Source organism: Dendrobates tinctorius, unplaced genomic scaffold (assembly GCF_039654945.1).
Source record: "Dendrobates tinctorius isolate UK_male_01 unplaced genomic scaffold, ASM3965494v1 ptg000018l, whole genome shotgun sequence".
Taxonomy (NCBI): domain Eukaryota; kingdom Metazoa; phylum Chordata; class Amphibia; order Anura; family Dendrobatidae; genus Dendrobates; species Dendrobates tinctorius.
The window spans coordinates 9,551,314-9,569,918 of NW_027361686.1; the positions used below are offsets into that span (position 1 = coordinate 9,551,314).

General features: G+C 45.8%; 2 protein-coding genes across 9 annotated transcripts in view; both read left to right on the plus strand.

The window, feature by feature from the left end:
• Positions 1 to 13,673, plus strand: part of MFRP (membrane frizzled-related protein) — a 228,888-nt gene extending 215,215 nt beyond the window's left edge. For all 3 annotated transcript variants that reach the window (XM_073566439.1, XM_073566441.1, XM_073566440.1), the window contains one exon: positions 10,128 to 13,673. In XM_073566439.1, coding sequence (XP_073422540.1) covers positions 10,128 to 10,352 — 225 coding nt within the window. In that variant the 3' untranslated portion in view covers positions 10,353 to 13,673. The remainder of the gene's footprint in view (positions 1 to 10,127) is intronic.
• Positions 13,674 to 15,958: 2,285 nt separating this feature from the next.
• Positions 15,959 to 18,605, plus strand: part of C1QTNF5 (C1q and TNF related 5) — a 51,585-nt gene continuing 48,938 nt past the window's right edge. For 4 of the 6 annotated variants that reach the window (XM_073566444.1, XM_073566445.1, XM_073566447.1 and 1 more), the window contains exon 1: positions 15,960 to 16,339. The gene's annotated coding sequence lies outside the window, so the exon portion shown is untranslated. Of the gene's footprint in view, positions 16,340 to 18,605 lie in introns of all 6 variants that reach the window. The other 2 variants (XM_073566442.1, XM_073566443.1) reach the window with 1 other exon arrangement.

Below are 18,605 nucleotides of genomic sequence, written 5' to 3' on the forward strand. Positions count from 1 at the left end.
AGAAGGGCGTCGGCAGCCTTATATCCAGTCAGTCACTCCACTCAGCCAGTCATCATCATCAGCCTCAGGTGTTTGATAATCAGGCTCACTACCTTTCTTTACCTGAAGAGGGAGTTCCTCGGGCCTCAGTAATGAAGGGGAAAATGAACTCACAACAGACAACCTGCCAGCGGGACTGGTGTTGGGGTTCCCCTGGTTACAATTGCATAATCCTGTAATTAATTGAGAATGACGGGACATTGTTAAATGGGGTCCCTATTGTTCTGAGAAATGTCTTGATACTGTGTCTTTGTCGTCCGTGGATCTGGAAGGTATTCTGGAGTGCCTGATAGACTATACGGACGTTTTCTCCGAAAAAGAGGCTGTGGTTTTACCACCACACCGCCCATTTGATTGTGCCATTGACCTGGTTCCAGGTGCTAAATTGCCCAAGGCCCGCTTGTATAACCTTTCGGGTCCAGAACGGGCTGCAATGAAGGAGTATATTTCCGAGAGCCTCCGTAAGGGACACATTCGTCCTTCTGTTTCTCCTGCGGCGGCGGGGTTCTTTTTTGTAAAGAAAAAAGACGGTGGTTTATGCCCATGCCTCAATTTTCATGAGTTAAATAAGATAACTGTGAGGAATACGTATCCCCTTCCACTTATTCCTGATTTATACAACCAATTGTCCGGAGCTAAGTGGTTTTCAAAATTAGATCTACGGGGAGCGTATAACCTTATCCGAGTCCGAGATGGAGATGAATGGAAAACCGCTTTTCTCACTACTGAAGGGTTGTTTGAAAATCTGGTCATGCCTTTTGGCTTGACCAGTGCTCCAGCGGTCTTCCAAAACTTCATAAATCACGTGTTCTCTGATTTTATTGGACGTTTTTTGGTGGTATATTTGGATGACATATTGATCTATTCTCCTGATAAACAGACTCACATTGGTCATGTTCGGGCAGTTCTCCAAAGGCTCCGGGAGAACTGTCTCTTTGCTAAACTGGATAAATGTTTGTTTTTTGTTCAGGAACTGTCGTTTCTGGGGTTCATCGTGTCTGCTGAAGAGTATCGCATGGATCCTAATAAGGTGCAGGCCATTGTCGAGTGGGTTCAACCTTGTGATTTGAAGGCTCTGCAGTGTTTCCTAGGATTCGCTAATTACTATCGCAAATTTATAAAGGGGTTCTCACAGGTGGTTAAACCCCTCACAGACATGACTCTAAAGGGGGCCGATATCAAGAATTGGTCAACCGCAGCGGTAGCGGCATTTCAGTTTTTGAAAACATGTTTCATGTCGGCCCCGGTTCTTGTTCAACCGGACCCGTCGGAACCATTTATTGTTGAGGTAGATGCCTCAGAGGTGGGGGTGGGGGCGGTATTGTCCCAGGGACCCACCACTTTGACCAATTTAAGACCTTGCGCCTTTTTCTCAAAGAAATTCTCTCCTGCGGAGAGAAACTATGATGTGGGAAATCGAGAACTTCTGGCCGTTAAGTTGGCCTTTGAAGAATGGAGGCATTTTTTGGAGGGGGCTGTCCATCCTATAACCGTAATTACGGACCACAAAAACCTTGCTTATACTGAGTCAGCTAAGAGGTTGACTCCTAGACAGGCTAGATGGTCACTTTTTTTTCCCCGATTCAACTTCTCGATCACTTTTCGGCCAGGGTCCAAAAATGTCAGAGCGGATGCTGTCACGCAGTTTAGATCCGGTGTCCCCTCCGGAACCTCCATCCTCCATTCTTCAGCCTGGGGTGGTGGTGGCAGGTATTTTGAATATGTTGGAATGAGAGATTCGGGAAGCCCAGTCTCTTGCACCGCCGGCTAAGCTGGTGGACAAACTTTTTGTGCCAGGTCAGCTTCGCCTTAAGGTCCTCCGGGAGTTCCATGACTCAGTTCTGGGTGGACATCCAGGGATCTCAGCTACCCGGAAGGCTATTGCTAGAGTATTCTGGTGGTCTGCTTTAGCCTCTGATGTTGGGGAATATGTGTCTGCTTGTGATGATTGTGCCCGTGCAAAAAACCCCATAACCGGCCGGACGGCCGGGGAATTGGTATCACTGCCAATTCCTGAGAGACCATGAACGCATTTGTCCATGGATTTCATCACCAACCTTCCCCCCTCCAAGGGTAATACCATCGTCTGGGTTGTGGTGGACAGGTTTAGTAAGCAGGCATATTTTGTACCTTAGATAGCTCTACCTAATGCGGAAACATTGTCCAGATTGTTTGTTGAGCATGTGGTGCAGTTGCATGGGGTACCCTTGAATGTGGTGCCCAATAGAGGAGTGCAATTTGTTTCCAGATTTTGGAGGGCTTTTTGTAAAAGGTTGGGTATTGGTCTGTCCTTTTCATCCGCTTATCAACCAGAGACTAATGGGCAGACCGAGCGGACCAATCAGTCGCTGGAGCAAATTCTGCGTTGCTTGACATCAGACCGACAAGATGATTGGTGCTCTGTGTTACCGGTGGCTGAGTTTGCATTTAACAACCGCGTTAACCAGTCTACGGGTACATCTCCCTTTTTCTGCAATTATGGGTTCCATCCTCATTTTGGACAATTTTCCCGTTTGAATTCTGGGTGTCCTGGGGCGGATGAGACGATCCAGCGGTTGTGGGAGGTATGGTGTGAGGTCCAGAGTAACATTACGAAGGCCCAGGACAAATTTAAATGTTTTGCGAACAAAAACCGATCCGCGGGACCGGTGTTTCAGATTGGGGATAAGGTATGCTTGTCCACCAAGAATATAAGACTCAAGGTCCCCTCTGCGAAGCTTGGACCCAAGTTTATCGGTCCTTATGAAATTACCGAGGCAGTTAACCCGGTGGCTTTTCGGTTGCGTCTCCCGCCATCTCTGCGGATCCCAAATGTTTTTCATAAGGCCCTTCTGAAACCTGTGAGGTCCGCTGGGGAGGGATCATCAGCTTCCCCAACACCGGTTTTGGTAGACGGGCAGTCGGAGTACGAGGTGGAACGAATTGTCGACTCCAGGTTGGTCCGTCGTGCCCTTCAATATCTGGTACATTGGAAAGGCTACGGTCCTGAAGAACGCTCGTGGGTTCCTGCTCGATCGGTTCATGCAGATCGGTTGGTCCGGGCCTTTCACGCCAAGTACCCTGAGAGACCTGGGGGTCCAGTGGCCCCCCATTGAGAGGAGGGTACTGTCATGATCCAGGACGGGGTTTCGCTTTGGCCCGCCCTGGTCTGACTGGGGGTTTATTGTTACACCTCTCCCTGGCAGAGGGTGGCTATTTAATGCTCACTTGACCTAGGCCCGGTGTCAGTTATACTTCTGCCCTCGGCTGAGTTAGTTGACCTTGTGTGTATGTGTGCCTTGTGCCTGATATCTTGCTTGCTTGTTTGGTTTTGTCCCTGTTTCGAGTTCTGCCTGTCCCTCTTGTCCTGCGCTACCTCTCGTGTATGACTCTCTGCTTGTGACCCGACTTCTCTCTGCTCGTCCCCTTGGTACCGCGTCGCCCTCTTGTGTATGACCTTTGCCTTTGTCTGACCTCCCGTCTGTTTATCCCTCCTGTACCTCGCTGTACGTACTGTGAATGACCTCCGTTTTGCCCGACTCTGAGTTTTCTGTCTTCTCTGAAAGCAGGACGCTAAGCCCCGCCCCCTTGCAGTTACATGACCGTAGGTCCCGTGCCGGCTTGCTAAACTTCATCACTCCGGTCCTGTGCACCTATACTTTCTGGCTGTCCTGGTCCCCAGGGGTCCCTACGGTGCGGGTGAGTCCCTGCTCAGCGGAGGCTGTACGCCGGCGCTGTCAGGATCCTGATAGTATTGCTCAGGTGATAATTGCTTCACCTGTGCAATCCAAAGGAAATCCTGAAAACATTATCTGTTGGTGGGCATTGAGGACTGGAGTTGGGGAACCCTACTCTAGAAAAGCAAAATCACTCCTCACCCCTCAAAATAATTTCAGAAAATTCTCTGCTCCCAAATCCAAATGCCACCTCCCTTCTGAGCCCCAGAATGTACCTAAACCACATATAGCATCCACATGCTTGGCATTTCTGAAGCGATGAGAGCCTAACTTACGGGTGCATGTCTCCAGAAGTAAGGGCTGGGCATAACATACTGGTGACTGCAACATACTGGTCATTACAGCGTACTGGTCACTACAATGGAAGTTTGCAATTTTCACTCAGCAACATTCATTGCTGCTGGTTTCTGGAAAATACCTATCAAGTCAAAATCGGCACTACACCTGTAAATGTAGAGGTAAAATGCATTCATATATAGGAGGTTTCTGTTGTTCTGGCACCTCAGGGGCTCTGACAATGTGACATGGCACTCTCAAACCATTCCAGCAAAATCTGAACTCCAATATGGTGCCTCTTCCCTTCTGAGATTTGCACTGTGCCTCAAAAGTAGTATTCCCTCACATATGAGGTATTGGCTTACTCAGAAGAAATTTAACTACAAATTGTATGGTTCAATGTCCCCTGATAACCTTATGAAAATGCAAAATTTGGGTCTAAAATAACATTTTTGTGGGGAAAATGTGATTTTATTATTTTCATGGCTTAACATTATAAACTTCCGTGAAGCACCTGGGTTTCAAGGTGCTCACCACACATCTAAATACATTCCTTGAGGGGTATAGTTTACAAAATGGGGTCACTTGTGGGGGGTTTCCACTGTTTAGACATATCAGGGGCTCTCCAAATGGGACATGACGTCCGCTAATGATTACAGGAAATTTTACATTCAAAAAGTCAAATTAAACTTCTGTGAAGTTCCTTCAAGGTGCTCACCACACATCTAAATACATTCCTTGAGGGGTATAGTTTCCAAAATGGAGTCACTTGTGGGATCTTTCCACTGTTCAGGCACATCAGGGGCTCTCCAAACATGCATGACACCAGCAGACCATTCCAGCAAAGTCTGCCTTCCAAATTGTCACTACTTCATTTCTGAGCCCTACTGTGCACCCAAACAGTAGTTTTCCCAAACATATGATGTCTCTGCATACTCAGGAGAAATTGCTCAACAAATTTTGGGATCAATTTTCTCCTGTTACCCTTGTGAAAATAAAAAATTGGGACTAAAAAAAATTTGTGTGGCAAAAATGTGATTTTTATTTTATTTTCACAGATTACCGTCATAAACATATGTGAAGCACTTGGGGGGTTCAAGCTGGTCACCACACATCTAGATAAATCCCTGAGGGGTCTAGTTTATAATAGGGTGTCACTTGCAGAGGGTTTCCACTGTTTAGGCACATCAGGGGCTCTCCAAATGCGAAATAGCGCTAGCAAATTATTAACCCCTGCATTCTCTGCAGGATTTCTACAAGACTACCTATAGATAGCTGTCTTGTAAGCCAAAGTGCAACCTATTGTAGAATTTTCAGATATGACTGGAGGTGTCCACCAGGTCAGTTTTCTGGAGAAGAGGTATTCTGCATACTTTCCACCAGAATCATTGCTGATTCTCACCAAGGAGCATCTGTACTTTTGTTTTATTAATTTCAACATTTTACATGTATACAATACAAAATGATTCCTCTCTAGAGGATCAGAGTGAAAGACATTGACTATAGCATTGCTGAAAGTGTAGCACACAAACACCATTAGCGGACTGGGCCATTGATCTCCTTTTGCTGGCATTTCATACTCCATGTAGTAGTCATAAAACTGATCAATTTATGAAAGTGCTAATGTTAATGCCTTCTTGGAAAAGTGATGCTTTTACCTTCTGTATCATATTGCGTATTCATTCTGCACCATTAAGGACCTCTTCAATAGCAGCTGAAGAATAATCTTGAGGAGCATGCAGAATATGTGAAAGTTTCATGACATGGCAGAAAATAAATGATATTGGCGCAGTGAATAATATGTAATAATCTGCCAGTTCTGATATCAGCATTCATTAAAAAATTATTTGGTGCCATCTTGAGACCCTCATTTCCACATCGGACGTGAGCGCTGGCGATGACGTTATGATTAGAGATGAACAAATTTTTTCGGATTCGGTTCTGAATACGATCGGAATCGAATATTGTTTTTGCAATATTTGTCGAACAGTGCAGAACGTCATTAGAGTCAATGGGAGTAGAAATTACCAAAAATGTTCGGAACTGATCATAAGACATATATTTGGCCCGAATAGTGTTCGAATATGGCACGAATATGTCAAAATCAGATTCGGGGCCAAAATTCGAACAAATTCGCTCATCTCTAGTTATGACCCCACACACCAGGACGCGATCAGCAGGGAGCGCCTCAGCCGATGTGTTGGGTAATAAAGCAAATGATACATCTCAGATCTCTATGTTCCTTTGAGATCCAAAATGTTGAATTTCCAAAGTTAATGAGAGTGTATGAATGACGGGACAACTAATTGTATCCATTACTGTTTTTTATTCCATGGGGACCGATCAGGAGAGATAAAAGGTTCTGTAATTAAGGTCAAACATCATTTTAAAAACAATCTGAAATATGTGATATAAATACTCCTCAACATTGCAACAAGAAGGAAATTAAAGGATTTATGGAAATAACAGGATCATTTGACAGTTTAATGATATGCAAATGGTGGAAAATGAAATACACGGTAATTTGCAAAACATCTTGATTTATTCAGTGTCAAGTATAAGCGCCATGGACAAAAATATATGCACCTAATTGCCTTGGCTGTATCAATGTGATTATTAATAGTTGTAAAAGGAATGTTCTGTACTTGGCAAATCATCAAGATCTGCCTTTGGTAAATCCGTTTGCAAATGCAAATGAGCAATGATGTCTCTGAGCTGCTCAATGGAAAACAAGTCCTGACACGTCTCAAGGCATTGTATCAGGCTGCTCTCGCTGACCTCACCGCTCTCAAAAGCTATCATCTGCTGAGCAAGACAACAATGGTGGTTGGAATGAAGGTCTGTCCTCTTCAGTGATGAGTCCCATTTTTGTCTTGGAGACAATAATACCTAAAGGTTGGTTTGGAGAACACATGGGCAACACCATGAAGAGGCCTTCAAAAGGCCACTTCACTCTAGTCCTATTCCCAGGATTATGATGTTATGATGTGGGATAGTGGGTCGCCCTCCCAGGGCCGTGGGGTACTCGGTATAGGGCCGGTGTCAGTGGGATGTGTCACAGCAACAGTGACCCGGTCCGTGGCCAGGGGCGCCCAAGTAATGGGGAAATGTAATGGTGTAATGGAATAGTTTGTGACGCCACCTGTGGTGTTCGGCAAGGGAGATGTTAAGCCGACGCTGCAGACAGATCCGCTGGGACTGATGGTATGGTGCAGCAAAGATGTAATAGCTCCCACAGGTGAAGCTATAGTCCCAGGGCAGTGTAGATGTTGTTGGCACAGGGATGTAGCAGTGCCGGAAAGGTAGGAAGCAGACAAGACACAGGGGGGTGCAATTTCTGTACCTTTACTTGATAACTGCAGTCCAGGGTCCTGATTACAGATGGTATTGGAGCAGGCTAGCCTAGAAGCAACTCAGGGATTCTCTCTCAGCAGACGGCTGTGCAGTCTCCTTCCTAGCACCTATTTGAATGAAGTACTCCAAGCACTGAGTTACTCTGAAGTTCCTCCTGTCAGATGTTCCCAAGAACCTTACTTGCACGGCAGACAGCTGTAGCCTCTCTCGGGGACTCCTTTCTCTAGTCCTGGCTCTCTATCCAAGCTGCTGTTGTGCCTCAAGTCTTAGATGGGAGTAGGGCATTTACAGCCTCCTACTCCTCTGGTATCTGCTGTAGGACCTTTAGTATCCGTACAGCCGTGGAGAACAGGCTCCAGTTCGTGTGCTCTCAAGCTGAGGGAGCGCGCCTTCCGCAGCTCAACCTCCAGCTTCTCTCTACACGTCTGCACATTTCACCCTCCACAGTCTAACTGACCACTCCTTCCTCTTGGCCCTCAGAGGGCACCCCTCCCCTTAATCCCTCTGCTGGCCTGGAGTGGAACTGTGTTGCATGTATGGATTGACTGCGAGAGAGACCCATCATTGCCTCCAAGCCTGGCATTACCCTCCCCTGGAGGAAGGCAAAGCCACTGTGGCGGCCATACTCCTGGGGGCGCCACAATAGCATAATGTGAATGGTAGCCAAACCCCTCTAGTCTTCATTCCTAGTGCACTAACAGCTCAATATTACATTGATTTGGTCATGGAACTAGTGCTACAGCCATTTCACCAAAGTATCCCAAGAGACATTTTTCAGCATGACAACACCAGACCACAAGTGCTGGTACTACTGTGAGCAGCCTGCATGGCCTAAACAGGCTACCATGGCCTGCAGCGTCTCCAGATTTGTCTCCCCATCGAGCACATCTGGGACATTATTGTCGGCAATTACAAAGGGAGCTGCCAGCAGCAGATGTTGATGATTTGCCCAAGTGCATACAACCACTAATAACCTCTGAGAGCAGTCAGGATATGTAAGTGCGGGCATTTGTGCATGTGGCTTATATTCTATATTGAATAAATCAAGATTTATTGAATACTAGCTGAAGAGGCCGGCGTTGCCCAGGCATAGTACCTAACTGTTGGTTCCGCTTCCTTAACAGACCCGCTCTCCACCCGCCATCATGCTCTCTCCTTCCGCAGCCCCGCTCTCCACCCACCGTCCCGCTCTATCCCTCTGCAGCCGCGCTCTACATCCGTGTCCCGGTGTCCCTCCACAGCTCCGCTCTCTTCCTTCACAGCCCTGCTCTCCCGCTCTCTCCCTCTACAGCCCTGCTGTCTTCCTTCCTCCACAGCCCCCTCTCCATGCACCACATGACGTCGGGACCAGGAGAGAGAGATGCGCAGATTTTTTGTTCGGACGGAGTGGGCGGAGCTGGGTGTAGTGGGTGGAGCTAGAGCTGAGCTGCAGTGCATGTGATTGGGTGACCTGCGGGGTGGCGTGGCCTAGTACTGTAGTAGGCCACAGTAGAAGTCGGAGACTAAATTTATGCTTCCCCGGAGTGGATGGAGCTGGCCGGAGTGGGCGGAGCTAGAGCAGAGCTGCGGTGCGTGTGATTGGGCGGCCTGCAGGGGGCGTGGTCTAGCGCTGTAGTAGGCCGCAGTAGAAGCTGGGGACTAAATTTAGGCCGGGAAGCTGCAGGGGAGAGGGGGATAGCGCAGTTGAGGCGGGGAGCGCCGACTGAGCCGGGACAGGGCTGAGATTGTGCCGGCACTATTCGGCCCCTGTCCTGAAGACTGTCTTCCTCACAGCCCTGCTCTCCATGCACAGTCCTGCTGTATCTGTCCTCAGCCCTGCTTTCCAACCGCGTCCCATTCTGCTGCTTCATGATTGGTTGGTGTCCCACTCTGCTGCTTCATGATTGGATGATGATACACACACACATTCAGATTTATATATAGAGATGTTGTTTCCACTCTTCATAATTTGCACTTCATTACAATGTCTGTCCATCCTGTGATTTCCATAATTCCACAATCTCAATGATGCGAAGTGTGTGTATTTTAAATTTTATATATACATGGTGGGCCATTTATATGGTTACACATAAATAAAATGGGAATGGTTGGTGATATCACGTTCCTGCTTGTGGTACATTAATATATGGGAGGGGCCTTAGACTTTTATCTTTGGGGTCATCTGAAGGCAATTGTCTATGCTGTGAAGATACGAGATGTGCAGCATCTGAAACAACGGATACTGGAAGCCTGTGCTAGCATTTCTTCTGCGGTGTTGCTATCAGTATGTCAAGAGTGGGAGAAGAGGGTCGCATTGACAATCCAACACATTGGGAAGCACTTTGAACACATTTTATAAGTGGTCATAAACTTGTAAATAACTCCTGGAAGAATAAAGTTACGTTAAAACCAAGCACACTATTGTTTTTCTTGTAAAATTCTCAATAAGTTTGATGTATCACATGACCCTCTTACCATTGTAAAAATTAAAGTTGGATCCAAAATGGCTGACTTCAAAATGGCCGCCATGGTCACCACCCATCTTAAAAATTTTCCCCCTCCCATATACTAATGAGCCACAAACAGGAACTTTGATATCACCAACCATTCCCATTTTATTTAGGTGTATCCATATAAATGGTCCACCCTATATATACATATCTATATATATACATTTATATACTGTACATACACTCACATACACAATATATTTGTGTTGATATTCTCTAACAGAGCCTGGTTCTCCCTGTTCTTCCTTGACAGATACTTCAAGAACTGCCCTGTTTCCCTGCCTTGCGTCCATTGTTGTGCGCCTTGCTCCTTCCCAGCTGTTCCCCGGATGGAGGAGCATTGCAGCCATGTCGCTCGGTCTGCCTAAATGCGATGAACCTGTGTCTGACACAGATAGAGCAGCTTGGTCTGTCATGGCCGTTTAACTGTGAGCACTTACCATCACAGAGTCAGCAATCAGATTGTGTAATTCCCTAAAATGTATTCAGTCCACTGAAATCTCAGTAAAATGTCTCACAAATAATAAATCTTCCTTACAATAAACCTGCATCAGATCTTCAGCTAAATAATCTGGAAACCTTTTTCTGAGATGTTCTGTGTCATCATGGATCATGGTCAACAAGAAAAACATTACATTCACAGTGAGCCTGTTTTTATTAACATACTGTATGTATTATTCCACTTTCAAGATTATTTTAATGAAAAACATTTCTACTTATAAAATCAAGTAATTGTGTGTACAATGTGCTTTACTTATCTTCTGCTGATCTCTGATTTACACTGTGTAGATTCCTGCATTATATGTATTTATCAGTGGACTATTGGAAATTACCATTTAAGGGGAACCTGTCAGCAGATTTATGCAGTCCAAACCACGGTTATTGCAGCCATGTGTGTTTTACTCAAATGCTGCCGCATTTCAGGGAAGATTTACTTTGAAAAGCCGCTGAGGACTATGCAATTTAAATGACAAGTCCGGAGGAGCAGCTTCTCCCCACCTCGCTGGCTATGACTGACACTTCTCTCGCTTCATGTGTGTGTATACCTGGAAACAAGAGAGAAAAAAACAATCAATTGTCCTTGGTAATTATGAAATAAATACATATTTTATTGAACGACTAGCAGTTGGGGGGAGGGCTATAAATACACATAAAGAAAGGGACGCACATTTTACACCGAAACGCGCGTCGGGGTGGACACCATTCCAAAAGGAGTTTTTCACAGTACCTCCTCCAGGTAACCAATGATCCAACTGTGCATAATGATACACTAACACTTCAGGTCATTTCAGGTTACAGCATATTTGTAGATTAGGTGCAATAGAGTACAAGTGGGGTAGATGAACGTTGTGGCTTTGCCATTGTGCATTTATTATGTAAATTACTCCCTATGAGAAAATAATTTACATGTATTGGTAATATGTGACTATGAAATGTGCATCCCTTTCTTTATGTGTATGTATACCACACTCCCTCAACTACTGGTCCTTCAATAAAATATTTATTTATTGGATCTTTACTGAGGACAATTGTTTATTTCTCTCTTGTTTCCATATATATATATTTATGTGATCCGTCCATGAACCTCATAGTAGTCCTATTACAGTATATGATTGCACGCTAAGTATCTCACTAGAAGTTGCTTATACTCTACATACAGGTGCTTCTCACAAAGTTAAGGCTTTGTTATGGCTCTCTCACAAAGTTATGGCAAAGATTATGGCTTACAGCCAATGAAACCCAAAAGTCATTACCTCATTAAATTAGAATATTTAACAAAAAAACACCTGCAAAGGCTTCCAAGCATTTAAAAAGGTCCTTTAGTCTGTTTCATTAGGCTCCACAATCATGGGGAAGACTGCTGACTTGAAAGATTTCCAGAAGGCAGTCATTGACACACTCCACAAGGAGGGTAAGGCCTCTTTCACACTTGTTATTTGCATCAGTTAAAATCCACCAAAAAGGCAGACAAGCGGATCCGTTCTCAACTGATGTGAACGGATGGCACAGGATCCGTTTTTAGACGGATCCTGAAAATGAGGAAATTTAAAGGAACCGCTGGCCGGGAAGGAGAGAGAGAGAGAGAAAGACAGAGAGAGAGAGAGAATTTTTTTGTCCGGAACCCAGACAGATTTTGGGGTTAATTCTGTGTCTGGAGGATCCGCCGGCCAAAAAAAACGTTGCAAGCTCCGTTTGGAAATCTTTGAGGATGTTGACGGACACTAACATTGTGGCGGATCCTCAAAAAAACGGATGCAACGGATGGCAATCAGTCAGGATCCGCCAATAATGAAAGTCAATGGGGAAAAAAACGGATCCGCAAAGAAAAATGGCGGATCCGTTTTTTTTCAAAATTGGCGTATCTTGACTGATTGTCAAAAACGGAAGTGTGAAAGAGGCCTAAGCCACAAAAGGTCAATTCTAAAAAAAAAGCTGGCTGTTCAAAGTGCTGTATCCAAACATAGTAAAAGAAAGTTGAGTGGAAGAAAAAAGTGTGGTAGAAAAAGGTGCACAAGCAACCGGGATATCTCAGTCTTGAAAGGATTGTTCAGAAAAGGACATTCAAAAATTTGGGGGAGATTCACAAGGAGTGGACTGCTGCTGGAGTCATTGCTTTAAGAGCCACCACACACAGACGTATCCAGGACATGGGCTACAAGTGTCTCATTCCTTGTGTCAAACCACTCATGACCAATAGACAATGCTAGAAACGTCTTACCTTGGCCAAGGAGAAAAAGAACTGCACTGTTTCTCAGTGGTCCAAGGTGTTGTTTTCAGATGAAAGTAAATTTTGCATTTCATTTGGAAATCAAGGTCCCAGAGTCTGGACGAAGAGTGGAGAAGCCACAATCCAAGCTGCTTGAGGTCTAGTGTGAAGTTGATGGTTTGGGGAGCCATGTCATCTGCTGGTGTAGGTCCACTGTGTTTTATCAGGACCAAAGTCAGCGCAGGAAATTTTAGAGCACTTCATGCTTCCCTCTGCAGACAAGCTTTTTGGAGATGGAAATTTCCTTCTCCAGCAGGACTTGGCATCTGTCCACACTGCCAAAAGTACCAATACCTAGTTTACAAATAGCAGTATCACTGTGCTTGATTGGCAGCAAACTCGCAGTCAAGAGGAAGATGAGAGACACCAGACCCAACAACGCAGACGAGCGGAAGGCTGCTATCAAAACAACCTGGGCTTCCATAACACCTCAGCAGTGCCACAGGCTGATCGCCTCCATGCTACGCCGCATTGATGCAGTAATTGATGCAAAAGGAGCCCCAACCAAGTATTGAGTGCATTTACTGAGCATTTTTCAAGCTGGTGTAATAAAGTATCCTAATTTACTGAGATAATGACTTTTGGGTTCTCATTGGCAGTAAGCCATAATCATCAACATTAACATAAATAAACACTTGGAATAGATCACTCTGTGTGTAATGACTCTATATAATGTATGAGTTTCACTTTTTGTATTGAAGAGCCAAAATAGATTCACTTTTTGATGATATTCTAATTTTGCAAAAGCACCAGCATATATAGTAGGCATGCTATTTTATCCTATGAGAAGTTTTTGGAATGTGTGTACCTGCCTCAGACTTGTCATCCAAGAAACATAGTCCCCAGCTGGGTTTTCAAATTATGTTTTCTTTGAAATGCTACAGTGTTTAAAGGTAAAACATACACGGCTGCAATAACACAGCGAGTGTCTAATTCCTAATGTTAGTGGTTTGTGCAGCATAAGTCTCATGTCATGTTCTCTTTAAAGCTGACGCTCTCCTCTCACTCCAATAAAGTCTCCTGAATTGTGAATTATCTGAATATTTCTTTTCTTACAAAATGTGTACCGCTAAATCCTATTCTGCCACTTGGTAATTATACCCATATCCTGGAATGTTTGGTGGTGATGTAAGGAGGTGGACCGGACCGTGGGTACCTGCATGCCTGGTTCGGAACGGAAGGGGCTGCATCCTCTGTTTCTGGGGGGAAGCCTGAGGGAGGTGGACCTTCCCCTGCTGCAGGAGGGAAGGACAGTAGAGACGGAGTTTCCTGCTGACAGAAGGAGGCGAGGAGAGCCCAGAGAGAGCATGCTGACACAGGGGTATAAGAAGGAAAAGTGCGCGCTGCAGCAGGAGATGGCAGAGCTAAGCCAGGTGCCGTACACTAGGAGACAGTGAGTACCGCACCCACTCTGCCCAAGAGTGACCGTATACTCAAAAGAGACCAGCTGAGGACTGAGACAGACCGACATTATTCCGTGAGTGCCCTCCCTCTCTCTCTAAACGTGGACCCGCCAGCCTCCGTGACCGGAGGAGACTCCCTTGACAAGCCTGAGACAGTTGCTAGTGCATGCAGACCCGACGTGCGCAGTGACAGTTCTGAGTCCCAGAGAGTAGTTTCTGGACTGACCAAGGAGCGCGGCACTAATCCTGCTGTGACATGTTCTGAGTGTGGACTTGTGACTAAAGGTACTGTCACACTTAGCGATGTACCAGCAATCCCGACCAGCGATATGACGCGGTCAGGATCGCTGGTACATCGCTAAGTGGTCGCTAGTGAGCTGCCACACAGGCAGATCTCACCAGCGACATCGCTGGAGACGGGGATCGCTACTTACCTGTCACACTAGGCGATCCTGCGTCCTCCCGCCCGGCTCCACGCGTCGCTCGTCGTCACAGCAGGAGCGCCGCAGGAAGCAGACGACGAGAAACAGTCCAGGACGTTCTCGCGCAATCAGCGATAACCAGCGGGGGATCCGGTCGTAGGTAAGTATCAGACACAACGATATCGCTAGCAATATCGCTATAACGTCACAAGTTAAAGCGATATTGCTAGCGATATCGCTTAGTGTGACATGCCCTTAAGAGTGGTGAGAGCAGAACCCCCCTCTCACCCCCCAGCATCCTGTTGTTTTCCCCGGAGGCTGTTTCTTTATCGTGGACAGAGACTTGAAAGACTGCATGTGCTGCTGTTGTCAGTGCCACCATTGGATTCTCACCTGTCTGAGACTGCGACTAGATGACCCACAGCACTGTTGCCGGTGCCACCGTTGGAACCCTGTATGCCCTCACAACAGAAGTCCGATAAGTTTAACCCCTTTATTACTGAAGTCTCGTTTGTCCCTCACCTACCCTGCCGACTTTCCAGTTCTGCTCCATTCCTTGCCATCACCCTACATGCACATCTCCCTGTAAATAAACCTGTTTAACCCTTGCTCTGCCTCCACGTGCGTGACGGCATCCCGCATTCCTGCAGGTTATTACAGTGACAAATAATGCGGTCAGGGGTACCGCTCCCAGGGGTCCCCAGAATTAGACCTAGATTGGCCTTACACATACACCATTCATGGTATGAGTACGGACCGTGAGGTACAGACCGAACACAAGTCTAGTGACCCTAACTCGGCCAACTCAGGCATATATGAAAGCTGCTGTGTTTGGGTCAGAAGACCTGAAGCCAGTTCGGACATCACTGTCCATACTCAGATCGGGATTGTTGGACACGTGAAATCAACCATAGGTTCATATGGTCACTATTAAAATGGAACCACACAAATGATAGATGTGACTGGCTCCAGGTGTTCGACCTTATCATGGACAGGAGCAGGAGCTACCTCCAATAACATGTACTAGTCTGCTAATGGACCATACTAGTGCATGCTGCAATTTTTTTCCAAACAGACCATCCATTCTGTGCCCTGGCACATAAACTATTATTGTCTAGTTTTCTGTCTGTTCCATCCTCGGACACAACACTCACCAAAAATACAGAACAAGGCCTTACAGAGAACGATATACTTGGCGTCATGCAGTAGGAAGGAGTGGCATGGGGTCAAGGACATTTCTGAGTAGATTTGCTGCTTCGGAGCATCTCCTACGGGTGCTTCGCCCTGGCAGTATTGGTTATCCAGCTTTCCTGTAAGCAGATGCAATGAGAGAACAGCTAAATACATTTATGTGTAAACATGATACAATTCTTTTTTTCTGGGAATTACTATGAAACGTTTTTTTTTTTTACGCAAATTCCTTAGTTAGTGATTCACCCTGTTGTGTAGCTGTTCTGTGCACTGAGTGTATGGACATGTCTGATTACCCTGCAATTCTTCCGCTATTACTCACTGCCCCATTGCAGCCAAGATCTACCGTCTCCTGCGGACCTCGCTCCTATTGTGATGTATTCACTTGCCGTTTGGTATTTTCCCCACTTGCCTCTTGTGCAGTTTTCATCTATTTTATACTTTTCCCGTTTCCTAATTTTCACCCATTATTAACCTCGTCGTGCGATCAGCCTCATTTCCTGCCTCCAATTCCCTTTCTTCCCACTGTACTGGATTTTTTTTCCCTTGTGGTTTTTGGCTCCCTGATGGAATATTTTGACTCACATTAGGGGGGCGAAGGGTTGAAAACGTCATGGCTGGAAGGGAGAAAGAACTAGTTTAAGACTGGATCAGACACCAAGGGATCAAGACAAAGAGCAGAGTGAGTACAATGTGTGAGTGCGGAATACGGAATGCAAGGAGATACCAGAATATAGTCTGGTGATCCAGGAGAGTTGTGCGCAGGATCCTACACTGAAAAAACAAAAAATGTGACACTGAGTAATGCTGAGAGTAGTAATAGACAGGAGCGAGATTTCGCATCTTTCTTTCTATACTTATTCACCCATTTGCTCACTGACTGATCCACTTTCTTCTATGCTTCCTTTGCTAACCTGATGCCATGAAATGCTTGTGCAGAGAAGACACGTTCCTCATAAATACATGTTAGTGCAGATCATTGTAAAAAGTTGCAAAAAGAGGTTTTCCAATCCAACAAAGCACATTAATAGCAAAAATACATTCTAATGACTTAATTAAAACAGTAGCATGGGCATAAACTCCAAACGCATCGGTATATTATTTATAACCATGCTACTATTTTAATGAAGTCATAATAAAGTAATTTTGCTTTTAATTTGCTTTGCTGGATTGAGAACTCTTTTCACAACTTAGAACGAAGCTCCTTGATACCGCACGAGCTTTACCGGTGCACAGTGGAGTGGACTGCCAGGAAACCAGGAGTGAGCTCTACAAACTTTTCTATATTACTGCCGATCTTTGTGCGAACCAAAGACTCCGCACGAATCAGAGGCCGGCTCCTCCATGCTACACATCTAGGTTTTACTCCTAGACGCTGCATAATTTCAGCCCCAATTTTTTTTTAACTGTATTTATGATGCCTTCTACACACTTTCTGCACCTTGTCTGACAAGGGGGAGTGGCCTCACCAAAAAGAGGCGTGGCACATTTCTGACTCCAAGCCAAGTAAAAAGTCATGAGCATTTAGACTAGAAAGTGTTAAGATACAACAGCTTTATTAAACAGCATCGAGGACAATGGAGCTGGAGCATTTTAGGACTGTCAAGTCTAAGTTTTCATTGTCTTAAGAATAAGATAGTTTAGATAAATGTGCCCCATAATTGAAAGCATGCTCAGGATGAGGTGACTAGTCCAAGAGGATGATCTCCACTGGCTTCTGTCCATCTGCTGAGCTAGACTGACAGTTCTTACCCTACATACACAGGCAAGGAGAAGACCTGTCAGTCTAGCTGAGGAGGCAGAGACTAGTCACCTCATCCCGGATACGCTTTCAACTCTTCAGGGAACTATCCATACACACTACCTGAGAGAAATAATCTAAAATTATAAGGAGAAATATCTTTTTAGTATTTACAATACATAGATTTTATTGAACAATTAATTAATACTAGATGCACATTTCCTGAAGGAAATACATGGTGCTTGAACAGCGCTGCCAGCTTTACAGCAGTGTATCAGGTGTCGTCTGTAAGAAAATAAAGTTAGAATATGAATGTTGTGTATAGCCACTTTGACACATTCGGCACCTCAGTAGCCATTTTGGCCACTTGGTAGCCACTTTCACACATTCAGCCCCTTGGTAGCCACTTTGGCCACTTGGTAGCCACTTTGGCACATTCGGCACCTCGGTAGACACTTTGGCCACTTGGTAGCCACTTTGTCTACTTGGTAGCCACTTTGGCACGTTCGGCACCTCGGTAGCCACTTTGCCCACTTGGTAGCCACTTTGGCACATTTGGAACCTCTGTAGCCACTTTAGCCACTTGGTAGCCACTTTGGCACATTCGGCACCTCTGTAGCCACTTTGGTCACTTGGTAGCCACTTTGGCACATTCAGCACCTCAGTAGGCACTTTGGCCACTTGGTAGCTACTTTGGCACATTCGGCCCCTCGGTAGCCACTTTGGCCATTTGGTAGCCACTTTGGCATATTCGACACCTCAGTAGCCACTTTGGCCACTTGGTAGCCACTTTGGCACATTCGGCACCTCGGTAGCCACTTTGGCCACTTGGTAGCCACTTTGGCACATTCGGCACCTCGGTAGCCACTTTGGCCACTTGGTAGCCACTTTAGCCATGTTGACACATGCTGCCACTTTGCTTCGAGGGCCACTTTGGTGCTCCGGGCCCCTCAGGGGCCACTTTGGCACACTGGGCTTCTAAAGCCACTTTGGCGTCCAACTCAGGCAGTGATGGCGAACCTTGGCACTCCAGCCGTTGGAGAACTACAACTCCCAGCATGCCTCAACTGGTGCCTCAACTGCTGCAGGTTGCAAGGGCATGCTGGGAGTTGTAGTTTCACAACAGCTGGAGTGCCAAGGTTAGCAATCACTGGGTGAGGCTTTTCAGAAGCCATTGGCGCGCTGCGCCTTTAAGACCTTGAATCAG